The sequence below is a fragment of the Aspergillus stella-maris genome (assembly GCF_047715825.1).
Source record: "Aspergillus stella-maris strain CBS 113639 unplaced genomic scaffold BDV14scaffold_1, whole genome shotgun sequence".
Taxonomy (NCBI): Eukaryota; Fungi; Ascomycota; class Eurotiomycetes; order Eurotiales; family Aspergillaceae; genus Aspergillus; species Aspergillus stella-maris.
In genome coordinates, this window is record NW_027396795.1 from 647,487 (window position 1) to 673,096 (window position 25,610).

Here is a 25,610-nt window from a genome sequence, read left to right on the forward strand (position 1 = left end):
AGCGCAGTTCATCTCATGAACCTCAACGTTCTCAGAGTGTCTTTTCTTCTTCATTCAGATCTTAACAAAATAAATTTCGGTTAACTTAATGAAACTTGTTTAGGCGTTCAATAGATTGTGGGATAATTATCGTTTGACATAGATGTCACACTTTTGGATGCTTCGAAATAAGTAAGGTACTTTGCATGTGGTGAGGTTACCGGGTGTTGATGTTCAAAAATATATAACGACCCGTTGGGTCTTCCCAAGGTCCTCAGCCACAACCAACTCTATACCAACGTAGCTCCTCGCTGTCTCTACAATGTAAGCATCAAAACCTCCAGCTTATGTACCCTGTACCTCGCATCATTGCATGAATAATTATCATGTCTACATTGCCACAACCCCCACAGTCCGCGAACGCTACCGAAGATGACGTAAAGCAGGTAACCTCCAGATCAGAGAAGCACGGAGGCGACTTGAACGAACCTCTTGACGTTCCAAGTCTTTGAGAGATTTGAGTCTACTCAATACCGTTGACCTACCAGCCCAGAAAATACCGCTCACACCACAGAGCAGCAATACTCAAGTCAAGTTTTACTCAGCCTACATGCGCCTTCTTCAGGCCTCCCTCCGCATCCTCGCATCGCCCCTCATCCGCTTCCCCGCCGTGCGTCCGCAGCTCATTCCTGCTCCATCTCCTGCATCGAGAACCATCCTCAAGTCCGCTCCAGCTATCCCATTCCTAGGATCTCTATTCAGCTCTCGCACACAAGCAGAACCCATGGCTCCGCCGCCGGATAACAGAAGTGAGGATGAGTGGCGCGCGGTGTTGAGTCCAGGTGAGATCTTACCCTCCGCCTCAAACAAGAAACAAGTCCACTTTAGCATTTGAAGTCGAAATAACTATCGTCATGAATGCAAAATTTAACAAAGGGCAGAGCAATTCCGCATCCTCCGCCAAAAGGGCACCGAACGGCCCGGCACAGGCGAATACGACTCGCATCACCCGGCAAGCGGCGTCTATAACTGCGCTGGCTGCAATGCCCCGCTCTACAAGGCATCTCACAAGTTCAAGTCCGGATGCGGATGGCCTGCGTACTTTGATTCCGTCCCTGGTGCTGTGTCGAGACACACGGATAGCTCGTTTGGGATGGAGAGGATCGAGATTACGTGTACGAACTGTGGCGGGCACTTGGGGCATGTCTTTAAGGGGGAGGGGTACCCGACTCCGACTGATGAGAGGCATTGCGTGAATAGTGTTAGTTTGAAGTTTGCGGAGGATGAGGGGGAGGCGAAGGCGAAGGCTTGATTTACGCACAAGATGAGAAAGGGGTTGAAGTTGTTTGTGTACATTGATATATTGAGGGTATAGTATGAAGTGAATGAAGTACATGATATCTGTCTACGAAGGCTGCGGTTGACTTCCGTATAGGATTATGCGGATCATATGGCGGCGCTCTCCGTCTGCAAAGTCAGGGACAGCCGAGTGAGCGACTGTTCTCTGGTCCCAGACGACAACCGTCCCTTTCTCCCAAGAGACTCGGCACGAAAAGTCTAGCGAGCGAATGTGATCATGGAGGAACCCCAGTAATAGATCTGACTCGCTAGGCTTGTACCCAACGACCTGGCGAGCAATGGTTGGGTTGACGAACAGCACTGGCTCTTTCGTCACTGGGTGTGATATGACCAGCGGATGCTCTGTCTTGACAGCTTCCTTGAGCGCTCGCTCTTGACCTACCCTGGCAACTTCTCCGATGCTGGCGCTCGTGTGTAGAAGCTTCAGGCGATGAAGGCCCTCGCGGAATGTTGGTGAGAGGGCTTTGTAGGCTGCAGTCAGTGAAGTGAAAGCTGTATCACCTCCACCTGATGCAGGTATCTCCAGAACCCAAAAGAAGGTGGTTCCTGGTGTGTTTGGGGTAAAAGTCTGGTCGACGTGCCAGAGATCGTAGTTTGTTCGCGAGCCTAGAAGGTCTCTGAGGTTCCCTCTGTGTGCCTGTCAGCCCCTGGTGCTATACCTGATGGAAGCAAGCTAGAGCGTACACTTTCTCGTCAGCATACACCACTTGGAACTCCGGCCCAGTCCCCTCGGGATATCCCATAGTCGGATGCTTATCCTCAATTAGCTCTGACTATGGGTCGTAAAGTGAAAAAAAAAAATACCTTATGTAGAGGTCCAAAATGTCTCGCGATTTCCAATTGCCTTCCCGGCCCTATATCGGCAAAGTCCTGGTCCCGCTGCACATAGTTTTAGATGATGGACAGTGATCTGCATATATCAAGAAACTCACAAACACAAGGACACCTCTCTGAGCAGCTAAGAGCGCTACTTGATCCAAACCTGCTGGAGTTAGCTGGCTAAGCTGCAAGTTGCAAATTTCGGTCCCGACGCGCGGCGTGATATTTTTGATTCCCGTTTTTGTTGTCTGGATATCGGGCAGTTCAGGATCTGCTCGTAGACCTGGCTCGTCCGTATCAAAAGCTGGGATGTCCAGAGTTGGCGTGAAGCCCTCCGGCCTCACAGGAAGGTAGGCGGGATACAGAGGCTCAGTAGACATGGCGATGTGACTGCCGTTGCTGGTTATGCAAGACTATCGCTAGGTCGTGCCTTCCCATTTTGACAATGAAGAGGTCGCATGCGCGTATATAACTGTGCGACCGCCAAGAGCTGGAGTAAGAAGCTTGCATTATCTTGAGGCCTTGCATGGTGCTCATCCCGGCCAAGAAAGGCGTCAATAGCACCAACTAAACCGTATGTGACTATTTCCCACGGAAGAATGCCGATTGTACCCCCGCTGCTTCGTTGCACGGCAAGCTAGCTAGCATTCTTAAAACTCACCAATAGCGGATTGCATATACCTGTTGTGGTGTCTCGAGAGCACTATGTGCCGTCACGGGGTGTCGGTAGCACGCAATTCCAGCGACAGCATCAACGACGAATTTGCGTCGCTGTATTGATCATCCATGGAGCATTGAAAAGCTCTTGATCTCCAGTCAAAGCTGGCTCTGCTTCTATTTCACCTTTTTTGCGAAGAATCCGACATGGACGGCTCAACCCAGGATGCAGGTGCAAGGTCCACGAGGATATCCAGATGGGTTATTCGGACCTTTCACCTTGATAATCCAGAACGAGTGCTTGTTTTGAAACTCGATATTCTGTTGCTCACCTGGGCTTTTGTGGCGGGTCTCACAAAGGTAAGTAACCATGAGATCTTTCTAGCTCGCATGTAACAAGCCCTAACCGCGTATCTACACTCCCAGGACATGGATCAATCCGCAACAACACAGGCGTATGTGTCGGGAATGCAAGAAGCGCTATCTCTATATGGCAATGAGCTCGTCGAGTTTACCACCTACTTCTCTATCGGATACGCCCTCGCCATTGTTCCCTCGCAAATGATTCAGACCTTAATACGGCCGTCGCTATTCCTTCCAGCCTGTGAGGTTATTTGGGGACTTTTAACTCTCTCGTATGAGCCCCATCACATCAAACAACACCCTCTTACGATACTTCAGGACATATGCAGCAAAGAATGCGCAGACCGTCTATGCACTCCGATTCTTTCTCGGTATCTTTGAGTCGGTACCTGTGGCCTAACGCAATTATCAACCCTACGCTGACGATGCTAGACATCTTGGCCCGGCTTGGTCAGTCTTATCTTCAACTGGTGTAAGGCCTACAATCTTCAACACCTAAGCGCTAATGCTAATGATACAGATACTCCGGCGGAGCTCGGAAAAAGACTGGCAATATTTGGTGTCAGTGGTGTTGCTGGGAGCATGTTCCTCGGCATTCTGCAAGCGGCACTTTATAAGAACCTCAACGGAGCAGGTGGGCTAGAGGTAACTCTACAGATATAAGAGTCATCTATAATCCATGCTAATATCTCGTAGGGCTGGCAATGGCTTTTTATTGTCAGGTACGAGCCCTAGTTCCCATATCTAATACTAGCTGACTCAACGAAGTGGATGCATTACAATATTTTGGGGCTTAATCGGCTTTCTCATCATCCCGGATTCGCCCAATATCACTCGTGCATCATGGTTAACATATTCCGAGCGCCGTCTAGCCTTCACACGCATGGAGCAAAATAACACAGAGACTTCGAAGCTCATCGACTACAAGAAGCTTTTCAGGAAGGCAAAGCTCATTACACTCAGCCCACTTGCTTGGCTTTATATGGCTGCATACTTGCAATTTGCCTGGAGCCAAAGAGCTAACAGTTACATTCTTCTGTATCTGAAGGTATGCTCGGTTGGCATTATAATATGCCATCCGGATCTGACAAGGGCATAGGGACTTGAGAAAGCAAACGGAGAACCACTTTACAGGTCGGTCTCACTGGATATGCTTTGATTGAGAAAAGCTAACATGGTCACCGCAGCACTTATACGGTTAACTTAATTCCGCTTGGTGGATACGCCATCTCAGTTGTTAGCAACGTTCTGCTAAATGCACTTAGCGACTGGAAGCAATGGCGAATTCAAGTCGCAGTTGGCCCTGCGGTGAGTTTATACACATGACACCATATAATCAAGAACGATTTAATGACATCGATTTCAGGTTCTCCAGATAGTCTGCTGTGCTGTTCTCTCAGCGTGGCCCGATTCGACGCCGACAATTATGGCCTTTTATTTCTTGACCTTTGCCACGGCAGCTTGGGGGTAAGTTTCAGAATCCAAGTCACCAGGGGTATCTAAGACTGACTGGTTCGACGTAGCTATTCTCTTCTCGCTTGGTTAGGAGAGATACTGAGAAAGGAGCCCGAGGCCCGTTCGCTTCTTGTTGGTGCTTCTGTCACTCTTGTTTGTAAGATTTCACCCACTCGACCTGTTCTAGTGTTTAGACGCTGATGATCGTTAGACGTCGGACATGCCACCATACCCCTCCGCGCATGGAGAACTGCCGACAGTCCCAGGTACCCAATTGGGTTCCCTCTTGCCACAGCATTCGCAGCAGGCAGCATTGTGTCCATACTGGGAATGTGGATTTACTTGAAGAGGTATGTATAGAGGATCACTGTTATTGCAGTGCGTTCAGCTGATACCTCATAGTCATTCGTACATTATGAAACGAGGATTAAAGGCAGATCCTCCCTCAGTGTCTGACGACGACGAGCAAGATCGTGAAATTATCGGAGGAAAGCAGCGTGCTCTTGATACAGTATCGGAAATCCGAGCGTAGTGGGGGTCCCGGATAAGATAGACTGGAAGCTTTACGCTGTGGGAATAAGCTCAGGCGGACCGTCGAAACACCAATAACTTAAACAGTCATGGGATTAGCTTAGGAATAGGTTGCTAGAAATTTGGAATCATAGAAGCAGGCCTGACGGGATCGAGTTGTACTTAACTAATCAGCGTCCCCAGATGACGAATCTTGCTGTACGGGTATCCCACACTTCCAATTACGTGACTCCAAAGTACCCCATACCTTACCCAGCGGTATTTAGTGCCACTGCATCCCCTCAAGGGATACGCCGGAAAACACCACATCACTGAAAGTAATACAAAATGCCATCTGTGACGGTTCCAAAATCAGCTGGCTCGACGGTCGACGTCTCCGTCGTTCCCGGCGGCCAAATCACGCTCTCGACGACCTTCCTGATCAAGGACCCAGCCCCAGGACACGACATCATCTCCAAAGCCCCATGTTACAGCTTTCTCATTGAGAACAAGGCCGAGGGGAAGAGGTTCCTCTTTGATCTCGGACTGCCAAAAGCCTGGAAGGAGAAGCTTCCTCCTTCAAGTGAGTGTTCAGCGGGTTTACCGCCCCCCACTTAGTATAAACCCAAGTTACAGCAAACTGACGTGTTGAGTTGAAGTCGCCGAGGCAATCAGCAATGCACCCAACTCGAAAATCAATGTTGAAAAGGATGTAGTTGATCATCTTAACGAAACTGGTGTTTCGCTTGAGTCCATCGACGCTATCATCTGGTCTCATCACCATTTCGACCACGTCGGGGACCCTTCTCTGTTCCCTTCTTCTACGGCGCTGATTGTGGGACCTGGGTTCAAGAGCGATAAATTTACGTTCCCTGGGTATCCGGCGAACCCTGAGGCGAAGACCTGCGATGATGCGTTCCATGGTCGTGATGTTGTTGAGCTTGACTTTTCGGGTGCTTCGATTGAGATTGGCGGGTTCCCGGCCATTGATTACTTTGGGGATGGAAGCTTCTTCCTCCTACAGACGAAGGGCCATAGTGAGTATCTAGATCAGCTGAAATTATGCCAAGACTAACGGAAGATAGCCCATGACCATCTGAGTGCTCTTGCGCGTACTTCCGAGAACAAGTTCATCTTCCTCGGGGGCGACATTGCGCACCATGCTGGAGAATTCCGCCCAACGCCTCAGATGCCTCTTCCGGATGAGATCCATCCATCGCCGCTGGAAAGTGACCTCTTCAGCCCTAAGCAGACGCCGCTATCCGCATGTCCTGGAAGCATCATCGAAAGGGCTCACCCTAGGAAGGGAACGGACTATAAAACCACACCCTTTTATGAGCCGAGTGCGCATATCAATACATCTCCGCCAGAGGCTGATGACGCGGTCGAAAAGCTGCAGGATTTTGACGCTACTGCTGAGGTTTTTGTTGTCATTGCGCATGATGCTGACTTGCAGGATATACTTCCTGTTTATCCAAAGAGGATCAATGACTGGGATCAGTTGGGGTACAAGGCTCTTGGTAGGTGGAGGTTCCTGAGGGACTTTCTAAACGCCAAATGATTGACAATCGACTCGACCTTGTGTCAAACTATTGCATAGCGGAGTGTGGGTGGATAGATGGCGCTGGTGGTAGCGATGAGTTTAGACTGCTATGGTAGAACGGGAGCTCTTCGGGCTTTGGGCTTTCGATGTAACAAGGTTAGCTGAGGCAGCAGAATGAACGCGATGAGCTAATGAGTTCCCGGTCGTTTGACTACTATTGACTGTGTCAATTCCGGTGGATTTCTTTGTTCGATAGCCCAAGCTGGAATGTGCTGTGCTGCGCATAATCATGTTGCAGCGCTCTCACTAAAGGTAATTGAGCAGAACAGAGACGCCGTGGTCTTGAGTAGATTATGGAGAGAAGATGGAGTGATGAAGTTCCAGTTACAGAATAGAACTTAACTCAGCACTCCAGACTCAATCTGAAACGGCAGGAGGCCGTATCACGTGCTGTCGCATCGGGCGCTGGGCAGCAGGGGTCATTTCTGCCTCAGGCGTCAGCGCCCAGACACCGCATCGGAACCGCCACTTGTGAATAATCCCAGGCTCCATCCGACTTCTTGCTATCAGACCCTCCCCTCCCCCCCCCCTTTTCTTCTCTCCAATCTCTTCGGTCATTACTGCGTATTCTGGCACCTTGATCGGTAATGTCTCGCCGTGCGAACCCCGCCCAGGCGGCTCAGAATCAGCAAACTATCAAAGCCCTTTTGAGGCTCGAACCCAACAAGACATGCGCCGATTGTAAACGCAACAAACGTGAGTGTTCCTATACAGATCGCGAATTGCTTAGCTGGACATTATCACTGACTGTGCACTTTTACTCTAGACCCACGATGGGCTTCGTGGAACCTCGGAATATTCGTCTGCATTCGCTGCTCGGGCATACACAGGGGCATGGGAACGCATATCAGTCGAGTCAAATCTGTGGACCTCGATGCCTGGACCGACGAGCAACTAGCGAGCGTTGTTCGATGGGGAAATGCTAGGGCTAACAAGTTAGTACTCCGTTAGAGTGTGCTTCAAAAGTCGCCGCCGGCTAACATTTCCGGATAGATATTGGGAGTCAAAGTTGGCGCCCGGCCATGTTCCTTCAGAAGCGTGAGTAGAATACAGCTCATTGATTACGGACATTCAATTGACGAAAGGGGCTGGGACAGAAAGATAGAGAATTTTATCAGAACCAAATATGAATCAAAGCGCTGGGTTATGGACGGGCCGATGCCCGATCCCGCAACATTAGACGTTGGTGACGATGATGTCGTGAGTTACCTACCTTCAGTGACTGAAGATGCATTTACTGACTCGCCAAGCCTCTTGCCGTCGTCCAGGAAAAAGCCAAGATTGAGCGCTCTGCTTCGCAAAGAGTAGCGGCCAGCCAACCGCCCGTGCAACATCGCCCACAAGCTTCCATTGACCTCTTTGCGGATGACGACATCGCTCCTCCGGTACGCCCTAACACCACGGAGCCTTCAATTCGAGCTCCTCCGAAGCAGCAGCCCGCGGCTGTCCCGAAACCTCAACGCCCCGGAGACTCGCTTCTCGGTCTTGATTTTTTTGGAAGCGCCCAACCAGCAACGACTAGTCGTCCTGCTAGCGTTGCATCCACGCCGGCGGGTGGAATGTCTAGACCCGACCTCAAACAATCAATTCTCTCTCTTTACTCGAAGCCTCCGCCGGCGCCGGCACCAGCGCAACATGCGCGCACGAACTCGTTCGGCGACCTAGCTTCCCCGCCCCCGCAATCCGGCAACATGGGTGGATTGACCGACGCCTTTAGTGGTCTAAGCTTCCCGAGCTCTCCGGCTCAAAAGCCCGCAGAGAAGCCCTCGCCTTTCGCAAACCTGACGAGCTTTGCCAATTCTAAATCCGCCCCTGCCGCGCCCAAGGTGACATCCCCCACAGCTTCAATTGGAAGCTCAGGTGGCGGTGGTGGCTTGTTCGACAGCCTCACGTCTCCCACAATCCCTCCTGCAAAGCCACAATCCCGCACCACATCGATCTCATCCAACAACCACGACTTCGGATTCTCCAGCTTCCAGTCACCTCCGGCACCCAAGCCCAACCCTCCATCTTCGTCGCTGTCCAACGACCTTTTCGGTCTCTCCTCGCCCCCGCTGTCAACAGCCGCAGTCTCTTCGCCTCCAATCCAATCTCCACCAGCAATTACCTCCCCGCAACCAGATTTCGGGTCCGCGTTCAACCTCAGCAGCCCGGCCCCCAAACCCGCAGAGCCGCCCAAGCCAGTAGCCACAACATCTACCATGCCCACCCTCAACGCGGCCGCCATCGATCCCTGGGGCTCCAACGCATGGAGCACTCCCGAGCCCGCCCCAGCCCCAGCTCCTTCCAACACATCCTCAATGATGAAACTCCCCGACACCCTAACCGCCAACGACGTCGGCGCAGGCTGGGGAAACCCAACAGGCGCAGCATCCAAGCCACCCGCGCCCTCCGTCGCAGAGGACGAAGACTTCGGTGGCTGGGCCAGCGCGGCTCCCGTCACCCCGTCTACAACGACCACAAGCGCTCCATCAAAAACGGCAGGCGGGTTTGGCGGATCTGATGACTTGTTCTCTAATGTCTGGGAGTAAACAACCCAACCAAAGCCCGCGGTTGATCACTCCTTCGTTGCTTCTTGTTTAAATGGAATGGAATGGGTCATGATCATGACTTTCCTATCTGGCTGTTTTTTCTTCAATATGCACCCCATTTTTCTTTCCCCCATCCCGACTAGTTGATATTCACAAGTTCTTGTACATAATGTGGGCTCTTTACGTCTTCAAGTAGACCAGGTGAACCACAATGTGAACGTATATCTAATGCCACTGACTCTCCCACGACTCTTCTGCGGTCTGCAGTTCGCAGTACGCACCTTCCTAGCATGATGCACAGACGGTTGTTTCTTCCTAAACTGAGCAACTCTCCGAGCTCCCCATCGCGCCTTCCCCGAGAACGCACCTTCTTTAAAAGTCAAAACCAAGCGGGAGACAGCGCTCCGTTCCCAGAAGTAAAGGAAGGCGATGGGCAGACAAAGTACCATACAACCGTTCCTTAGTTCCCTCATAAGGTCCTAGTACTATACTAGCATAATCGATCTACTCTACTGAGATGGGGCTAAAATCGATTATCGAGTGTTGGGTGATGGGGCCAACATGATCGATCTATCGGTGAAGCTGGAGCTACTATCGATACCTAGTTGCCTACCTTAACCTATGGGTAAGTGGATCCTGTAGGTATGATCGACAAGTGACACCTAGTATAGAGTATAGACTATAGACTATAGCATTAGCAGCACCGTAGCACGCGAGGCAAGTATTGATCTTTCTTTCTTTCTTTCTCTCCATATCTGTTGTGTATTATCATCGTATAGTCTGAATGGTCGTACAATGTACAAAAGACCGCCCGTTTCTTCCATTCGTGCCGTCGTAGACAGAAAAAACCAAGACCAGGGTAGCTGTATAACAAGTAAAAGGGGGTATAAGACTCAGGTATCAGGACCGAGAGAAAAGATGGTGTGACCGAAGTAGGCGGCCAGAAAGGAAAGGAACAGTTGGGGTATCGAAGCCCAAGGGAAGGGGGTGAAGGAAAGAATGAGAAAGCTCGCTCGAAGGGGAAACGAAATGGATAAGATGTAGATGAAAACCATGCAATGGTTTGATCAAGTTAATCTCTAACCAAGCCTTTCATACTGGAAAAGTCATCTCCGGCGGGAGATAGAATTGATTCCTGCGATATCTTCGTCGTGACTTTGATTTCGGGTGGTGGTGAGGATGACAGCGCGCCATCTTTGGTATCTGACTGCTTGCCGTTCATGTTGCTCAGAGTGTAATGGGGGTCTGCACTCCCGCCTGCAGCGACGGATGCTTGGAAACCGGGGGCTCGGCTTCGGCTTCGGGGCCCATATGGATTTGTGGTGGTGTTCTTGCTCTTGCCGGTGGAGAAGAAGCGAGGAAGGAGTTTCGAAATGAAGGCGCGGGTTGCGGGGAGGACGGCGCAGATAATGGCGACGTTGCATTCGATAGCAGACCACTGGGCTGCTCCTACATTATCGTCTTTGATGCTGTGAGTTTTCTGCATTCTTGTAAAGAGTTCAGGAAAGCCTGTAAACGTACAAGTTGAGTCCTTGGAGTCAGAAATGACCAGGAGGCTCTGCAAGCGCAGAATACTAGTAATGAGCACACTTCATGCTAGTCAGCATATATTCTAGGCTCAAAGCAGGGAAAGTACACACAAGACACCGAGGGCGAAGACACCCATGAGGGCAACTTTCTGTCGCCAGGGTAGCTGAAGCTTCTTGAGTACTGGCATGGGAAAGACCAGCAGGAGTATATCAGTGAAGATGTGAATTCCAGAATTGGAAAACCATAGAGCCTTCTTATTCAAGCAGTAGCCTTCGAGACTGTCGTTCCAGAACTTGGCAATTGGAACGCAATTGAGCCATGCGCTGATGAATGTCCATGTACCCCAGATCGCAAGAAATCCGATCAAAATGTAACAAACCAAGCGCATGTGCTTAGTAGAGAAAACGCGTTTGTATTGTAAAAGAATGGATGCTTTCGTGGTGATCAAGCTGGCTTGATAGATGGGCACCGAAGCCCAGAAACACTGTGAGACGGCGTAGGTTAGCCTTTGCTGTCGAATCCGGTGAATGAAGGCCGCATACAATCATTTGTTTTGTCAATGTCTCCGGCGGAATCTTCGGGAAATGCTCTCCCATAAGATAAACAGTTTCTAACAGAGAGTCAGTTGTGATTTGCAATGCAGGTATAATAAAATCTTGCGAAGGAAACGAACCGGCAACAAAAAGTCCAAAGAATGCCCAGCTGAAAGCCTATATGTCAGGTTAGTCAAGATGACCCTAGCTTGGAGTTTGCTATGGCGAGCAACGTACAAGAGATACAAGAATCGTCCAATCATCTGCACCTATCTGTTTCACCATGAACGCTCTTGTATATATGCGAATTGCTGTAAACACGGTGGCCAGGGAAGTAAAGATGGCACTGACTGCCAACGCATGGCGCCCGCGAGGTACTCCAATCATTGTGACACTCGGTTGGTCCAGAGAACCCAGGTAGGTTGACAAAAGGAATGAATGATAGAGAGTCGAATGCCAACCAAGCACGCCCAAAGAGCAATCCGTACAGCTTGTGGAGTCGAGAAAGCCAGGTTACGCAGGCTTCATGATTGCTGCGAGATGTTTGATTTTGTAAAATGAGTGTGTTAAGAACAAAGAATGGTTCAGGGTGGCTTTTGGAAGAGGGGACAGCGAGGACACTAAATTAAACCAAATATGCGTAGGGGGAGAGAGGAGCATGGCCCGCATGAACTCGGCCAGTGACAGCCCCATGAACAATGACCTAAAGATCGCCCAAGCCAAGAGGGCCAGTTCGTCCACGCCCACGGGCTTGGGTGGCTAGCGAAAGCCACCACCTTTGCGGCGCCGTTAGGTCAAATCCCAACTGACATAGCCAGCTGCCTATCAAGTTCTCAATGACAAGACCCGCTCCGCGCGAACTGCCACGTGAACTCAAAGTGGACTGCTGGATGCATGTTGTTTTTGAACGTTTGCGTGCGGGGTTGTCCTGGATATGGAGCTATACGGACCTTGACCTGGGAATTCCATTGGGTTGACGGCACAGGTCTCAAGATTTTCGGCTCTTATTTTTTGCTGCGTGGCCTTGGGCCATGAATATCAGTCCACTTTAGCCCAAACAGCCAGCGGGATCGCCATTATCACCTAGGGTTTGAGTTTGAATCTTCTCGTGTCAAAGCGGCAAGTCCACTCTGGTCAGGAATTCAGAGCAAGGTTCTGCAAAAGCGGGACTCTGATAGGGAAGTGGAGCTATAGACCCGGGAAACCAGACCGTTTCAGTCCGGAACGGGAAGCAAAGAACGTGGCTAGACCAGGAACGAATAATGAAGGTGGTAGAAGACTATGCACTGGTGATCATTTGGGTAACATAAAGAAACCGGTTATAACATGGCGTTCATCTCTGAGGCGGATGGGACTCTCCCACACTTGGGAACCCATAGGCAGCCTGCCCATAAGAAACGATGCACATCGAGCCTGAAGTAAACTCTCATGCACTGCTGTGAGTAACAGGCCAACAGCATATTAATGACATGCATAGTGATAAGGGATGCCATGGCGGGTCTCCGGCCGAGTCTGCCGTCCTGCAAAAACGAAGCGGAAATATTTCAATTGACACAATTTGATGTCAAGGCTTCCAGAAATCAGCCAAAGACATTCTTTAATTGGATGGGAATGATATGAGTTGCATATATGAACCCCACCTGTAGATTGGACAGACGCGCGGATTTGTCAACGTCGGTGGGACCTCAGGACCTGTGCCGACCCGGAGTGTCTCTATTTGACGTTATTAGACGATGGGAACATGCAATAATGAACATTGAACACCCACACAGGGCTTTCAACCATGGTACTCTCAACATGACAGTTGAGTAGAACGGTTTGCACCCAGAAGAGACACAAGTAGTGGTGTAGTGCCAAATCATTCAAGGGACTCGATGCACAAAAGGATGGATAAGATTATTGTTCCTTCGCGCTTGAGAATTCAGGCTCAATTGGCGGCTGAAGCTCGGCGCACGGAAAGTGCTTCACGAGGCTTGCTGATCGCGTCTCCATTGGCATTTGGCACCGCTGGCTTGCAGGGTAGCACCCACCCAGAGAGCCGGGATTGGGGCCCGATGGAGTGATGATATTCGACATACTTTAGTGGCGTGGCTGGCGTTAATCGTCTGGGCAGGCAGTAGACACGAATTGTCGTTGGTTGTAAAATAGTCCGATTCCGCACCCTGCGGCCTGTGACTCGTAAGGGTGTAAGTATACCCCAGAGCGAGCGCCTTAGCGACCCCTGATTTCCAACAAGCTTGCTTGCTCTCACTCCATTGTCAGAGTTGGGGATAGCTTGTATAGTTGGTCCATGGTTGAGGGAAGCTGAGGAACATGATGAGATGGTTGTTGACTCGAAGAGATGACGGAGGTTTGAGACTAAGACTGAATGGACAGCGCAACCTGAATCCTGAGGCACCCTTTGTGTCACGAGTTCGCAGTCACTCTTTCCTTCTCACTTCATCTCTCGTCTCCTCTTTCGCTTCCACTTGCCTGGATCTCTTTCTGTCAATACTCTCAGCCAGTACTGAATATAGCAGTCGAACCGATTAGGTGTTCTGTCGGCCAACTCTCGGCCTGCACCAATATATGAAGCTTATCAGGTTTGTCACGTCCGTGCTCTAACTATTGCGTCTTGGAGAGATCGTCCGGCTGACTCTGCGAAGCTGCCTCACTAGGGCGGAGTACGATGTCTGAGCGTACAGTTTCTACAGGAAAAGGGTCGTTCCCCGCGAGACGCAACGGATACAATAAGGATGCCAAGCTCTCAAAGCAAGATCAATTGTTAACAAGATGACCGAACCTTGGCTCAGAACAATCAGACTGAGTCAGTCCGGGCTGACATCTCGTCAAGAATGCTCGTATTAGCCTGCGTCGCGAGGCGCCGCCCTCGATTCACGCAATGAAGATCGCGGAGACCATCCCCGTCAGCGATAAGACATGGAATTGCGAATTGCGACAGAGTCGAAATGACTCTCGTCGACTCAGAAGTTCCCTTTTTAGGATGCTAACCCGATAAGATGATCGTCGCAGGGTTGAGGATCCTTGGAACGGGTTCGCATCTGTGATCACATTAGCGCTGCACTAATCATGCATTCTAGAGCGCTAACAGCCACTTGAAACCACCAAGCGTTGATCATTCCTGAGGCCATGAATATATCAACAACGGCAAGATTTATGAAGGATTCAAGAGAAGTGCATCATTATTCGGGGGACCATGGTACTGGTACCACCTAGGGACATGGTTCAACAACTCGTCAGCGACGCCCGAGTCCATACTATTACCGCCGCCATGACTCAGACTGATCCCGAACCATGACTCTCATCCATCCACACGTTGGTGGCAATGACTTGGACATCAATCGAGTAATATCGACGACCATTATTCGGTTCTTGTTTGGGAGCCGTTTTCTTGATTCTGAAAATGATTGCAAGGGCTACTAATCTTTAGCGATCCAGCTACCTGGGACCATGGACGAAGACAGTCTAGGCAACGCCAGCTGAATTGGCAGCCCCTTAAGGTACATACACTTAACGCGAGAACGAAGGCGGAGACGTGAATTACAACAAATGCTATAAGGTAAAGACGTAGCAAACCATCAAGCCGAGCTCCGTTCTACCCCGTTGACCAGACGCCACAAAAGTATAGCAACAACAAAGCATCGAACCATACGTCATCAGTCAAATCCACCGAAATTTTTTGAAACAATTGTGATGAAAGTAGTAATGGTGAAAAATCAGGGTATTTGTACAGAAGATAGCAAAAGTGAGAGAGGCTTCGAAGCCGATGCAATCCGAATGAGGTAAGTAGGTAATTAGTAACCCCTTCAATAGTATTCCTCCTTCTCCAAGATCATGATCAACTCCGTAAGCTCCTTCCGCAGCGACCTATTCCGGTCCCAAACCTCAATGATCTTCGGCCTGTGACTCAAGAAAGAAGCCTTCTTCCAAGAAAGGCTATTAAAGCCCGGCGCAATCCCAGTGGGCAGGTTCCTGGCAAGATTGCGCAAGACGAGGGCTGACTTGTACGCAACACCCACGGGCTCACCGCGCTCGCTAACAGGGGTATCCATGTAGAACCATTTCCGCACGATACGCTCCTGCAACACGGCGCGTTTCGAGCTCGGCGCCTCGGCGTCTGCAGGCCGGTCTTCCGGGAGGTGCGAGGAGACGTGGCCTGCGACCATGGCTGTGTTGGTGCTGGGCCCCGAGGCTCGGAACTTCGGGCAGTTATCCCACTGGCATGTGTGCACTGGTGTCTCTGCGTTCTCGAGGTTATACTGGCCCGGTGTCTCGGTTGACTTGAGCTCCATGTGATCTGAGAAGACGTGGTTGCGGAGGTCAGACGGCGAGGCGAACGCGCGCTGGCATGATTTGCCGGGCTTCGCGTTGTCTTGCCATTTGCAGTAGATGTAGGGGAAGCCCTGGAAGGTGTATGCTGCTTCGAGGGGGCGGATGCCCTTGATGATGAAGCGGGTTGATGAGCCAGGCCCGTTGATGACCTGGGCTTGGGCGTTGGTAAATGTTGTGCTGACGTTCTTGATGAATTCTGCTGCGGGGAGGACACCGCCGCCTTGCATACGGGGGTCGGCGAAGCGGCTCTGGTATGCTTGCCAGAGGGCAATCTGTGTGATTTCGCATTCGGCGTCCTCGACGAAGCAGCAACGGAGCCAGCGAGAGCTGCGTTCTGGTTCGGACAGATCCATCAGCTCCTTGAGGAGTTCTGCAGGAACGCGAGGTATCTCGGCTGGGGGTGGCGCTACTTTTTCTTCTTGCAGGACTGTTTCCCGCTTGCTTGGGCGGCCCTCGTGCGTTAACAGTGCGATCATGCGGGGGATGAATATCGTCCGGAAATTGAACACGTCCATCATGGTCTCGATGTTTTCGGGGGAGAGTGTATATTGATACCAGAAGTCAAGAGCGCCACTCAAGACGTCCTTGTCCAGGTCCACTAATGTGAGCAGGTATAGTTGCTGTAAAGCTTCCTTTGGTATGCTCTCGATTGCCCGGTTTGCTTCCGGTTCGTATAATGCGGTAGAAAAGTGTGTGAGAGCCCAGAGCGCACGTACTACATGGGCACGATCGGGAGAATAGAGACAGTTGAGGAGCGAGATCCACAGAGGATCTTCGGGGTCAGTCCTCATGACTTTTGTCACTTCCTCTGCAATGTCAAGGGCGTCATTCTTGAGCTCGTTCAGTCGTGGCTGGTCCGGGATATTGATCATGATCACTAAGAAGTCCCTTAACAGACCGCTAGCAGACCGTGTGATATATAGCGCATTGTCAGGTAGAATGACCATGTTTCTGAGGATAAGAGTGGCTTCTTTGATATTGCGGAGGCGATGGTTGAACTCGTATGTCTCCAGTGAATCTTCAGGCAATGTAACTGGGATCTTTTTTATCCTGTCTAGAATGTCGCGGGTACCGTGCAGAGAGTTGAGAACATTGATGCGGTCTGTGGCTTGCCCGAAATCGTACTGAAGCTCCCATTTGACGCCAGTACAGAGCGTTGTGACCTCCATAGCCTTCTCCATCAAGTTCTCGGCAAGCAAAGGGAATCCCTCGAATTTGAATTTGTCTCCCCGCTGATTTGAAATCTGAACAAGATGGTACAGAGCAAAATCAACTTCATCTGGAATGCCGGACTGTAGCCCGTAGTGTGCGCGTTTGTAAATATGATCCGCTAGACAGGGATGTCAGCTGGGTGAGCGCGAGAACAAGAGAACGGTAAGCTCATTAGGTTACATACACTTTGGCACTTCGATGAATCTGAGCGGGAAGTAGGGGTCATAGAAGTCTGCTTGTTTCACTGTCTTGGTCTTGTTGAAATAGCTGCTGAAAAGACTTGGTCGGTTTCCGGGAGTCCAGACATCGCGCGTCGACATTGGGACTTTGTGTTCCTTGCCTTCCCAGCTTTCATTTGCCACATGGGGACTACCCGGGTTCGCGGGCGACATTGAATGTGTCTGGGCATGTCCTGGTTGCGGTGATTGGGTTTCGTGCATGTGCGAGCGGCGCACTGGTGCGGTATCAGGTATGAAGGGTTGGTTGACCTTTGGGGCTTGCCGCAAGCCCTCTACAAGAAACATCATCGGATGAGCAAGCACATCAGGGAAAGAATTGAATTGTGTTACTTACGTCGCAGGGATGTACGTGGAGTTTGACCACTCATTTTGGGCTCAGCCTAAGGGCCCTTCGCAATTCCACGATTGTCACCAAGTTGCAAACGCTGCTATATCCTCGTTGCGGCGATCCGAGGCACCCAGTAATCCAGTTCGGGACTTCTCGTTACCTGTGCTGCAAGAATCCTAACACGTCGTGGGCAGTTCCCGGGTTTAGGGCTGGATATTCGATGATCACCCTACAGTACGACGCGTAGCAGACGTTCAATAGATCGGTCGCCTCGTCGGTCGTGGTATGCTTTCCGAGGCACTTTGAGGCGTATTTCAGATTCGTGGTTTTAAAAAGAAATGAGGTACCTGTCAAGGTTGATAGGGTGGCCCGCAAAATGTCGGGGAGCTCGGCGCGGTCCAGAGCTATCGCAAGTCAAGGGTCGATGTTGCGATTCCGGTCACGAGAACGGAGGTGAGCAATGGCGCAAGGAATCAAGGGATATCGCGGGCGCGAATATTGAGACTCGATAGCGACAGTGACAGTTGGCACGGAAGACAATTCCTTGGTAGCGGGCACGCAGCTTGAGCCTGCGATCGATCGGAGCTGGCGTCTTGCACGCAAAAAGTCCGCGCGCTGCTTCCCAGTCCCAAGAGGCCTCAGGCGCGTGTCCGGATCATCATACCTCCGTTCCGGTGCTGTCTGTTATGTAGCCTGAGGCATTAAGGCAGTAATAATCTATATCAGGCAACAAATACGAAGTACACGCTCCTCAGGACCAATTAAATTGGATTACCTCACACGATGCTAACTTACAGCATCAATTGATGTGATATGCGAGACATGACCCCAGACATTGGTAGGTAGTCAAGATTACAATGCTGGAAAGCACATGATGTCCGGCGTCCTGGTCACCTGCCTGTTTAGACGGAATCAATCCTCGAGAGAACCACTCTTCCTTGCTCAACGCACCTTGAGAATGGCATCCTCTCATCCACAAGCGTCGTCTATCTAATCATCTACTTTTAGCCCAAGTATCTTTGTTTTATTGACTCACATCTAGCATGTCTCAATTCTTTCACTCGCAGCAGTCTCAAGGGCCCAGCACGTTGGCTCGTTTCCAGCTCGCCAAGTTCTCTTACACGACCAACTCAGTCAATCACAGAGGGCCATTGGCTTGGAGCCATGTCTTTGGCAATGGTAACATCATTGGTATCTTCGAAAAATATGTGGCATACCCACCTGCAAGGGTATCGTTCCGGGTCCTTAACAATGTAGAGACACTGGTAAGCGTGATGTTCAAGGAGTCCAGCAGAAGTAGACTTGCTAACTCTCTTATACAGGAGGAGATTTGTATAACAGACCTCATTACAGAGTTTGAGGGCCAAATGCATTCAAATGGGGACACCTCTCGAAGACCAACTTTTGCCGTCGTTGTGAAGCTTCCTTGTCTTGCCGTCAAATATCCGCAGGGGCCAGGATTGGTACTCTCAAACTCCCTGATAATGAGGCCATTGCACTGACTGCTTTTTAGGTCCGACGGTTCCAAATCAAATTCTCCTCCGATCAGGACTTCTATTCAGCGCTAGCTATTCTCAGCCAGGTCAATTGTCCTTTCTCAACGTCGAATACCAATGCCGTGCGATCTATGAGCAGGCCAGCTACGGCACTCCCGAGCTTTGGACAGATGAGTCCCAGCTCAAACATACGGTGTTATCCTTCAACTACAACTGAGACATCAACACCAAGAGGCAGGATAAGTCTACCTTTAAGATCGTCTAGTGTCACAACGAACACCTCAATCGGGACGCCTGTCTCAAGTATGGCTCCACCTCACAGATCATCCAGCACCATTCATAGTACCCCTCCAGGTATGTTCTCAATACCCATAAGTTAGCACGGCTTGCAACTGACAGTTGGAGCAAGCAGCAGACGTACCTTTTTTATCCACACCCTCTAACTCCGCAAATATATGTGACACAAGCCGTCACTTCAACAGCAGCAACACGAATGATAGCATATCGACTAGCACTCATAGAGCGCCATTCAGAGTTCAGCCTTCCATCAACATCACACCAACCAGTACCGACCTCGTTGGGGGTGTAACAGGTGGAACCAAAAGACCAAGCACCTCCATGGGATTCACCGGCTATCATGATATAGAGTCGCAACTACCGCCAAAGAGGGAGCTGCCCTTTGCCACACAAGAAGCTAAGAGAAAACGTTCAACTGCGAATAAAACAGACAGAATCTCTTCCAAAGTATCTGTTCGGGACGAGCCATCTGCGCCGTCGTCTCAAAAGCCTAAAGAGAAAATTGTGGTATTACGAACTACACCAACGACCACAACTCAACCCCAACCAGCGTCTATCCCAACCGAGAATCGGGTCGAGTCGCCGAACCCTAGTTCTCATGTTCCCCGAAATCAACTTGAACAAGCCACAATCCAATCACCAGCGATGACAACAGCCCTACCAAACACTACCCGCAATATCCCCGTCGACACGAAATCCGAGTACCTCCCAACCGTTGCGGACCTGGCCGCGTATATCACCTCAACCACGGAAGCTCGAACAGCCAGGCTAGAAGGCTGGCTCTGTGCACATATCATAGACGACAACTTCCTTCAGCTCTGTGAGGATGTCGAGGGCGTATGGCAGCGGGTTGCCTTCGGGAGATAGATAGGTAAGTGTGTAAGTTGAGTTGACTAATGGGGTTCAAAAGTGATTTTTACATTCATCGCGGTGTTTTCATTTTTCCAAACATACGCAATGCTTCAATCATGTTAGGAAAGGAGAATATCTTTTGTTTTGCTGTGTCATCATATTGCTGAGCTACGGAGTTCATTGCGAGATTATATTATGGTGCTGTTACCCTCTTTCGTTGCCGTTTCACGCACCTGATGCAGATATATCATACCCAAACAGAAGATAATGGAGGAACAGACTCGCGCTTAAGAGCTAAAGAGAGTCAATCTTATTATATATTGATATCGAGCCTCAGCATCATCAAGTATTACTTTGTTTCAACTGCATAAGAGCATAACATAGATCAGACTGTAGTCAAGTACAGCCCAAGCACTTGGCAGATGACAATTATTAAGAAAAATAGACAGCTAGAATACAAGATATGGAAAAGAAAATGAAGCAAGTCCCAAAGTAAACATGAAACATATGTCGAAAAGAGGAGATGTCCTTTTGATGACTATAGAGTGATGAAGTGAAGAAGATGAGAGAATAACGACGCCAAATGCAGGCAGACAAGAGTACTCTGTATAAAAAGAAAAGTCCTAAGCAAAGCCCTACCGAGACCGACGGTAAATCAGCCCGGAAAAGACATTAAGGTATCCCTCCCTCGTCAAGAGCGTGAAATCAACCACGATCCTACCCTGCGCCGGCTGCGCCGGCACCAAGTTCGGCGATGTAGCAGCCATATTATGATTATCTGCCGAGGTGATGGCAGAAGGCGGTGGTGGCGACGCATTAGCAGCAACTGAGCCCTCAGCGCCAACAGCCAAATCAGCAAGATGCTGGAGGGAGCGCTGCTCGTTTGGCCCGACGACAGGGGGCGCAGCAGAGCCGATGCGGCCGAGTTGGGGATCGTGAAGCTGCGTCTCCTGCGACTTGGTACGGCGCCACTCGAGGAAGAGGCGGATTTTGGCGTCCCATGATTCGGTGTGGAAGATTTCGCCGAATTCGGAGTTTGAGGGGTCCAGGGCGCGCTTTTCGCGGTGGTCGAGGATGTCTTCGACGCGGCTTAGAGATTGCCAGCATTCGTCGCTGAATTCGGGGAGGACGGAGGCTTCGAGGAGGGTCATTGTTGCGAGGGCGAGACTGTGCAGGTCGAAGGGGGTTGATGGGCGGGATTGTGAGCTTGCGCGGTGGAGTTCGTTGATTACTTCTTCGGCGCTGTATATAATTTCGTATGGGCTGTAGACGAAGATGTGGCGCTTTATCAGCAGCCTCGTTGTCCAGTAGAGCTGGTTCTGTAGGCTTTCAATGAAGCCGTGGGAGCCGTTTTCTTGCCCATCGAATGGTGCTTGGAAGTCGTTCAACTGTGAGAGGCGTTCAAGTGAAGCGGTAAGGTTTGCTGAAATCACCCTCCCAATGCCAGTGTTTGACTGGCAGATGTTGTGTTCGGAGGCGGCCATTGTAACCACTTCGCCCAAGAAGCTGGAATATGCTATACGAAATTAGCGCAACATTTCATCAAGAATGAAGTGGAATAAACATACAACCAATGCCAGTCGCCACAGAACCGAGGACCCTTTCATCTTCCCGGCCGCCTATTTCCTGCGTACCGAGAATGCTGGGGTCGGCGACACTGACAGCGTACCAACGCGACAAGATCGCCAAAGATACCCAGCTTCGCCTGACGAGATTTGCTTCCGAGTCGACATCAGGATCTGATATCCGTTTAGCCTTCAGCTGGCCCAGGCTCTTCGCCAGGTCAGAACCGAGCTTGGTGGCAGACTGGATTAATGTCTGCTTCGGGATGCCATCCTTCAGCACGAAATTGTCTGGCCCTCTCGAGTCGCAATCGAGGATCATGAGGAGGATGCTCTGTAGCCATATCAAGTTTACACCTGTCGAGCGAACTAGAGCCGGTTGACGAGTGTAGTATAGGAGAAGGTCTTGGGCGTTGTCATATGATGTGACCCTCTCGAAGGTACTGGCAACGCGATCAATGTTGACTCGCGTTAATGTATACAAGCTGTAGAGGAAAATCTCTTGCACCTCACGATTGCATTGGTGGAGGAGCCCGAGGAGCCGGTCCTTTGTGTTGGGCAGTATGGGAATGATCGGGTGAACCTTCTCATAGTAACTGTATGAAATTAGACCTCCGATCGGATAGTCCTGGTACGTGGCGGGCTTACGCATTGAGAGCCCCTTCGTCTACACCCAAGGGTGTCATGTCTTCCTCGTGCTTCGGCATGTCGGGGATCTCCAGACCAGCAGGAAGCTCGCCTTCATTGCCTGTTGCCCAGAAAATGTTACCAGGCTTTGGCGCTGAGCCTGCAACAACGGCAGCATTGAACGGGTCTGACGCGTTCTCGCCGGCATCTGTCAATGTTAGCAACTGACACCCTGTATGGAAAGCCCATTGAAACTAACCAAAAGCATTCTGCGAACGCGAGTTGAAATGCGGTTGAGCGATTGAAGAGCTCGGCAGCCCATCAAACACAGAGTATGTCCTCTTGCGACCACCCATGCCACCAGTATCCATCGGCGACGAAAAGTCCTGGTATGCTCGAGGAGACGGCGCTTCGTTCATAGCTTGGTACGGCATATCCGGGTGGACCATCGCGGGTTGCATCTGGTTCTCGAGGGTGTGCAATCGCTCGGCGAGTTCTTTGATATATCCTTTACTCGGACCGCGTTTCATGGGCACGCGACTGAATTGGCAAACAACGCCCAGCCGACGACAATTCGAACATGTTTCGACTCCAGACTCCGAGCTCGCATCGCAGCGGACCTAGGAGAAAAATTTGCGTTAGACCATGGTCGCTCTGTCGCGTGATGACGAAAAAGAAAAACAATACCTTCTTGCGCCGACACTCATCGCAGGCCCGCGAAATCTTCGTTCGCTTCCTCCTCGCGCTTTGATCTCCATAACTGAGGTCGTGATTTGGATCAACGCCAACCTGTTGGCTGGGAGGGAAAGGAAGCATATGCTGTTGCTGATGTTGATCCGGCGAGGACGGGCGACCGATATCAGCGCCACCAGCATTACTCGAGCCCAAAACCATCGATTGGCCGTGATGAACGCCATTACTTGAGCCGTCGTTAATTCCAGGACCGGACGTTTCACGTGAAAGCTCAGCGGACAAGAGCTCGTCGGTCGTCAACTGGCGATTCGTGTAGTATTGCATGGTGCCCTGGCCAATCTGCGCCGCGTTGGGCGACGGGTACGAGGGCGCTGGAGGCATGTCAGAATGCTCGCGGGAATTCATTGAGGCGAAGAGCGACAAGAATGCGCGTACTAAAGGAAGAGAAGTGGTGGAGCGAGGCTCCGAATGATGGAATGGGAGGCAGACGGAGGGAGCCGTTGAGTTGAAGGACGGAGAAAGACGCGAGGCAGCAGGAGGCAAGGTTTTACAGGCTAAGAATTACTTGGGCGGGGGAGCATTTTGAAGGGGCTAGCGCCGAGTGTCCTCGGCGATGAGTAGAACACAGCAACATTGTCGCGCGACTCAAAGCAGGGAAACTGTAGATATTATCTAGTTGAAGACTTGCGATATAGTTTCTCTTGGATGATAATCGCGCCGACGCGGAGGCCCGGCTTTTTGTTTCTGCGTCTTCCATGCGACGGATTAATACTATTTCCCTCGCGCCAGAACCAACCCAGATTTCATAGAAGAACTATTTTATGGATTCGTGCGTCGAGGACTTGAGTGAATCCTTTTATGGTGGCTTTGTCCTTTGTCGAGCCCGAGTTGCCTCTATCTCCAGAAACTGCATCCTGGCTCTGATATGTGAAGCAATTGATGCAAATCACATTCCTCAGCAGTCAGCTCACCACCACAGCCAGGACCAGCAATCACGGAATATCTCGAAAAGCAATGCTACAATCGATGGAATCCAGGAATCGCGGCTTGTTCTAATCACTCCTATCTAGTCTATTGCGCGATGAATGGAATACTTTCTGTGCTAGTCGGAAGTTTAGTGGTGGGCCGGTGTCGTTCGCTGTATATTTATGTAGCACGGTCTATCAAAATGTCCCACGTATCTTTCGGATCGGCAACATCACCGCGAATGGCGCCTCAATTTCAGCGACATGACATTGCTTATCTACGATCAGTCCCTGTTAACGATGGGTTCATCAACACAGGGCCGAAGGCGTAAGTGTAAGTATATGTGAGTACGAGTATGTATCGGAGGTCGGGAGTCATCTATGCCTTTACAAGGCGCAGTATCTCCTCAACGTAAAACATACGATTCCCATCGCCTCCGAGCAGGAGCCGCTGTTGGTCCGCAAGGCCGAGTGAACATTCTCTCACAAGTCAGATTCCATTACAATCTGCCGACACCGTACGATAGGTCCTACGATGAGCTCGGCGGATAGGAGGCCTGCAACAACAGTCAGCGCGAAACAGCGGACATATTCCGCTAATCCGTAGTAGTGTACTAAGATAGACCGGTGTCGCGGTGTGTCCGCGGTCGATTCGAACGCCGCTGATTGTTACCCGAGACCATGATAACTATTTTCACCGGAGGTCCGATTCATGCTAGGCGTTCAATGACAAGAGCTACACTCTGATAGCAGAATGATGTTCACGGACAGCTTGCTTGCGACAGCTCTGGCAGAAATCAAGTCCAAGTTGCAGGTCCCTAGCGTCGGACATTTGAGATCACCATTAATACTCCGCCAAAACTCACTTCCTGTCGAAGAAAACAGGAAACGAGGTTGAGACATGTCCTTGGATGTGGGAGTGGGACTGAGACTGTCTAGGAGTCTGGGGAAAACTTCGGTGTCTGGGACGAAGATCCCCCGGAACAGAGCGTTTGCTGAAAGTAGAAACTCGCGACAGGGGGTGAGGTCTTATTCGTCGCTAGGATCCGTGGAGCAGGAGTAATACGCAGGATGCGGACAGTTGGTGAACGCTACTCTGTGTACAGAACAAGGACCTGGTCGAGGAGTTGTCAATTTGCCGAGTATTCAGCCTTGATATTTAACACCGCTTGTCCACCCTTGCCGACGATCGGAGAGGCTGAAAATCAGTTATACTCCATGATGGAATCGCCAGTAACAAGTCTGTTGGCGAGCTGAGCGAGAGGACAAGACTTGGATGTAGTTCGCATGCTTGAAGACCCCCGAAGAGACCCGACCTGAGGCTTGGGAACACTGGGATTGGTGGAGGATCGGACAGCCCCATGACCGAGCGACGACGGTGGCCAGCGCTGCAGACGCCCCAAAACAGCAGCCGTGACGCCATCCTGCAGGCCCCTGCAATCCGTTTTTCTTTACAGCGTACCACCAGTCCACCTTAGATCTGAATCCCTCGAAGATCAGAATGCGGCCCTGGCGAATGACCGCTGATACACGGAGTATATATCTTGTTCATGATTCATGGATGACAGGTTACTGGGTTGTTTTTGCTGATCAGAAGGACGAGAACGTGATCTTCTCTATGTACGGCAGGAAAAAGAAATACAGAAAGACTCGCCGGGACCGTTCGCT

General features: G+C 50.7%; 9 protein-coding genes across 9 annotated transcripts; 5 read left to right on the forward strand and 4 right to left on the reverse strand.

Moving 5' to 3' along the window:
• Positions 1–88: 88 nt before the first annotated feature.
• BDV14DRAFT_162123 (peptide-methionine (R)-S-oxide reductase) lies at positions 89–1,463 on the forward strand. The gene is made up of 3 exons (XM_073766854.1): positions 89–303; positions 426–821; positions 921–1,463. Exons 2-3 carry the CDS (start codon positions 590–592, stop codon positions 1,289–1,291), a joined length of 603 nt encoding a protein of 200 aa, XP_073633820.1. The 5' UTR covers positions 89–303; positions 426–589; the 3' UTR covers positions 1,292–1,463.
• Positions 667–2,537, reverse strand: BDV14DRAFT_206610 (TauD/TfdA dioxygenase family protein; the record flags this gene model as incomplete). Its single annotated transcript, XM_073774937.1, has 4 exons — positions 667–1,967; positions 2,023–2,090; positions 2,143–2,217; positions 2,271–2,537. The coding sequence occupies 4 exons, from the start codon at positions 2,535–2,537 to the stop codon at positions 1,385–1,387; spliced, it is 993 nt and encodes a 330-aa protein (XP_073633821.1). The 3' UTR covers positions 667–1,384.
• A 484-nt stretch (positions 2,538–3,021) lies between these two features.
• Positions 3,022–5,164, forward strand: BDV14DRAFT_194646 (major facilitator superfamily domain-containing protein; the record flags this gene model as incomplete). Its single annotated transcript, XM_073771967.1, has 13 exons — positions 3,022–3,174; positions 3,241–3,449; positions 3,496–3,562; positions 3,610–3,649; positions 3,698–3,822; positions 3,874–3,899; positions 3,946–4,225; positions 4,277–4,311; positions 4,365–4,485; positions 4,544–4,644; positions 4,701–4,789; positions 4,844–4,982; positions 5,035–5,164. 13 exons carry the CDS (start codon positions 3,022–3,024, stop codon positions 5,162–5,164), a joined length of 1,515 nt encoding a protein of 504 aa, XP_073633822.1.
• A 145-nt stretch (positions 5,165–5,309) lies between these two features.
• Positions 5,310–6,888, forward strand: BDV14DRAFT_3869 (MBL fold metallo-hydrolase). The gene is made up of 3 exons (XM_073776666.1): positions 5,310–5,725; positions 5,802–6,179; positions 6,228–6,888. The coding sequence occupies exons 1-3, from the start codon at positions 5,491–5,493 to the stop codon at positions 6,701–6,703; spliced, it is 1,089 nt and encodes a 362-aa protein (XP_073633823.1). The 5' UTR covers positions 5,310–5,490; the 3' UTR covers positions 6,704–6,888.
• A 377-nt stretch (positions 6,889–7,265) lies between these two features.
• Positions 7,266–9,523, forward strand: BDV14DRAFT_162126 (stromal membrane-associated protein). The gene is made up of 5 exons (XM_073766855.1): positions 7,266–7,441; positions 7,512–7,680; positions 7,739–7,783; positions 7,843–7,945; positions 7,996–9,523. Exons 1-5 carry the CDS (start codon positions 7,333–7,335, stop codon positions 9,274–9,276), a joined length of 1,707 nt encoding a protein of 568 aa, XP_073633824.1. The 5' UTR covers positions 7,266–7,332; the 3' UTR covers positions 9,277–9,523.
• Positions 9,524–10,023: 500 nt separating this feature from the next.
• Positions 10,024–12,264, reverse strand: BDV14DRAFT_3915 (putative integral membrane protein). Its single transcript, XM_073776675.1, has 6 exons — positions 11,577–12,264; positions 11,480–11,516; positions 11,349–11,416; positions 10,917–11,290; positions 10,798–10,865; positions 10,024–10,737 (listed from the first exon to the last, which is right to left on the reverse strand). The coding sequence occupies exons 1-6, from the start codon at positions 11,724–11,726 to the stop codon at positions 10,349–10,351; spliced, it is 1,086 nt and encodes a 361-aa protein (XP_073633825.1). The 5' UTR covers positions 11,727–12,264; the 3' UTR covers positions 10,024–10,348.
• A 2,881-nt stretch (positions 12,265–15,145) lies between these two features.
• Positions 15,146–17,490, reverse strand: BDV14DRAFT_194649 (putative chromatin remodeling complex subunit (Rsc9); the record flags this gene model as incomplete). Its single annotated transcript, XM_073771968.1, has 3 exons — positions 15,146–17,001; positions 17,068–17,394; positions 17,457–17,490. 3 exons carry the CDS (start codon positions 17,488–17,490, stop codon positions 15,146–15,148), a joined length of 2,217 nt encoding a protein of 738 aa, XP_073633826.1.
• A 1,003-nt stretch (positions 17,491–18,493) lies between these two features.
• On the forward strand, positions 18,494–20,110 carry BDV14DRAFT_194650 (uncharacterized protein; the record flags this gene model as incomplete). Its single annotated transcript, XM_073771969.1, has 4 exons — positions 18,494–18,715; positions 18,773–18,913; positions 18,964–19,300; positions 19,356–20,110. The coding sequence occupies 4 exons, from the start codon at positions 18,494–18,496 to the stop codon at positions 20,108–20,110; spliced, it is 1,455 nt and encodes a 484-aa protein (XP_073633827.1).
• On the reverse strand, positions 20,100–23,537 carry BDV14DRAFT_162142 (putative C6 finger domain protein). The gene is made up of 5 exons (XM_073766856.1): positions 22,972–23,537; positions 22,544–22,904; positions 22,306–22,492; positions 21,664–22,253; positions 20,100–21,611 (listed from the first exon to the last, which is right to left on the reverse strand). Exons 1-5 carry the CDS (start codon positions 23,380–23,382, stop codon positions 20,731–20,733), a joined length of 2,430 nt encoding a protein of 809 aa, XP_073633828.1. The 5' UTR covers positions 23,383–23,537; the 3' UTR covers positions 20,100–20,730.
• Between the last annotated feature and the right edge of the window lie 2,073 nt (positions 23,538–25,610).